This window comes from Carassius auratus, chromosome 41, assembly GCF_003368295.1.
Source record: "Carassius auratus strain Wakin chromosome 41, ASM336829v1, whole genome shotgun sequence".
NCBI lineage: Eukaryota > Metazoa > Chordata > Actinopteri > Cypriniformes > Cyprinidae > Carassius > Carassius auratus.
The window spans coordinates 26,045,301-26,047,223 of NC_039283.1; the positions used below are offsets into that span (position 1 = coordinate 26,045,301).

Below are 1,923 nucleotides of genomic sequence, written 5' to 3' on the forward strand. Positions count from 1 at the left end.
TGTGCTGCCTCCTGCTGTTCCTTTCATTGGTATTTTCATCTTTTGTGGTAAATAGGTGTCTGCTGCATGTGCTCCTGCTGTGATAAAGATATGACTGTTATTCATCAAGTGACGTCATTGCGTTTTAATTAATATTCATGACAGACGACTGACCGGTTTTACTCCTGGATTAATTCTGGAGGATATATATTCATGATATATACATTTATGATAATAAATAATTATATATATATATATATATATGAATACTGCCCTTTAATTAAATCTAAAATAAATAATTTACTTGTGACATAATAATAATAACCTGCTTCAGTATATGTGAATAATTATTAAATAATGATCTAATTTTTATTACAGTATGGATTAAATTAACACGTATATTTTTAGTATTCCAGGTTGTTTTATTTTTTTTTATGATATATATATATATATTAATCTGAAGGTCCCTGGTAATAAAGTTTCATGTAAAACTCACTCTCTCCTGAATTGAAGATATGAAGATCATTTATACAGCGTCACCATGTTATGCCAAATGTCATGTAAAATTATTATTGCCAGAACAATTAACAAAAGAGTCTAATATTTCATAATAATCTGCGATACATGCTGCTTAACACGAGTCTGTCAGCAATCTTTGATTTTAGTTCCACCTGCTGGAGAAACTAGATACAAACCTGAGTATCAGAAGGAAAATTACATATTTTATACTATATATTTATTCCGGAACAGAAGTCATTTAAAATGTTATCTGTATATTTTAATGTTCTTTCATCATTCTACAGTAAATGTAGAAAGTTATTAATATTTATATGATAAGTATAATCTTTAGGCAGGACTGGCCTTAAATGCTTTAGACACCGACTGAGTCCACATTACACATTAATAATCACACATTAATAATGAACCGGATGGACGGGTTTTGAAAAGACAGTTTTTTTTTTGTTTTTTTTTTTACAGAATTATGGATTTTCAAAACATTTCTAACACACATCTGCAAATTATTGGCTGACTGACTGCAAACACACGAACACAGGTGCGTCATCGCAGCTGTCAATCAAACTCATCAATAATTAGACAAAATTTTTTTTATTTATTTTAGTATTTGAGGTGTCATCATAGTTTTGTAATTGTGTTAAAATATATTAAACAATTATTTAACAAATATTATATTTGTATGTGCGCGTCAGCCGTCAGCTGGCTCCGCCCCTGCGTAACTGACGGGAGTTTATGATACTGCGCATGCGCGGCGGCAGCGGAAATGACGGATAGCGCTGTGTTTCCGTTGGCTAGTCTGTCTACCCGAGCGTCGAAAGCGGATCGGTTCGATTGGATTCGGTTCATTGCAAACAGAAGCGTAAAGGCCATGCATCAGATGCCGTTGGGTGTCCCGCACAGCGGCGGGTAAGTGTGTGCTGCTCCGCGGCGGGGGGCGGGTCTGACGCGCCGGTAATGGCGAATGTTACACAACAACAACAAACCGAACAGAGCCGGAAACACCGATTTAATCCCAGATCAGATCCTCACACCTCATAGAAACCGCGTCTGCTCCAATCACTGCGGACCAGTACCGCTGCCATGGTGACACCGTGATGTTGTGGGCTTGAGTTGCGAGCACAGACCATAAACATCATTTCGATGTGTGTGTGCACACTTCTAACACACACTCACTCAGGTGATGAATCAGTGAGTCTGAATGTCGCTCTTGATCAGGAGCATTGGGAGTTCAGAGGTTAAACCGAGTGAGATCCATCTGTTTGGTTCTGAGTGATGATTTACAGCTCGGTGAATGTGTTGATTTGGGCTTGTTTTCCACACACCATAGAGCAGAACACAAGGTGTGTTACATGGACACTTTTTGCTTCCATCGGAATGTATTCATTCTGATTGACGAATCTGGACGTAGTGTTTACATGAACGCTGAAT

General features: G+C 37.5%; 1 protein-coding gene across 1 annotated transcript in view; it reads left to right on the plus strand.

Annotated features, from left to right (window-relative positions):
• Positions 1 to 1,241: 1,241 nt before the first annotated feature.
• The window catches only part of khdc4 (KH domain containing 4, pre-mRNA splicing factor), a 6,920-nt gene continuing 6,238 nt past the window's right edge, over positions 1,242 to 1,923 (plus strand). The window contains 1 exon segment of the mRNA XM_026227949.1: positions 1,242 to 1,401. Coding sequence (XP_026083734.1) covers positions 1,259 to 1,401 — 143 coding nt within the window. The 5' untranslated portion in view covers positions 1,242 to 1,258.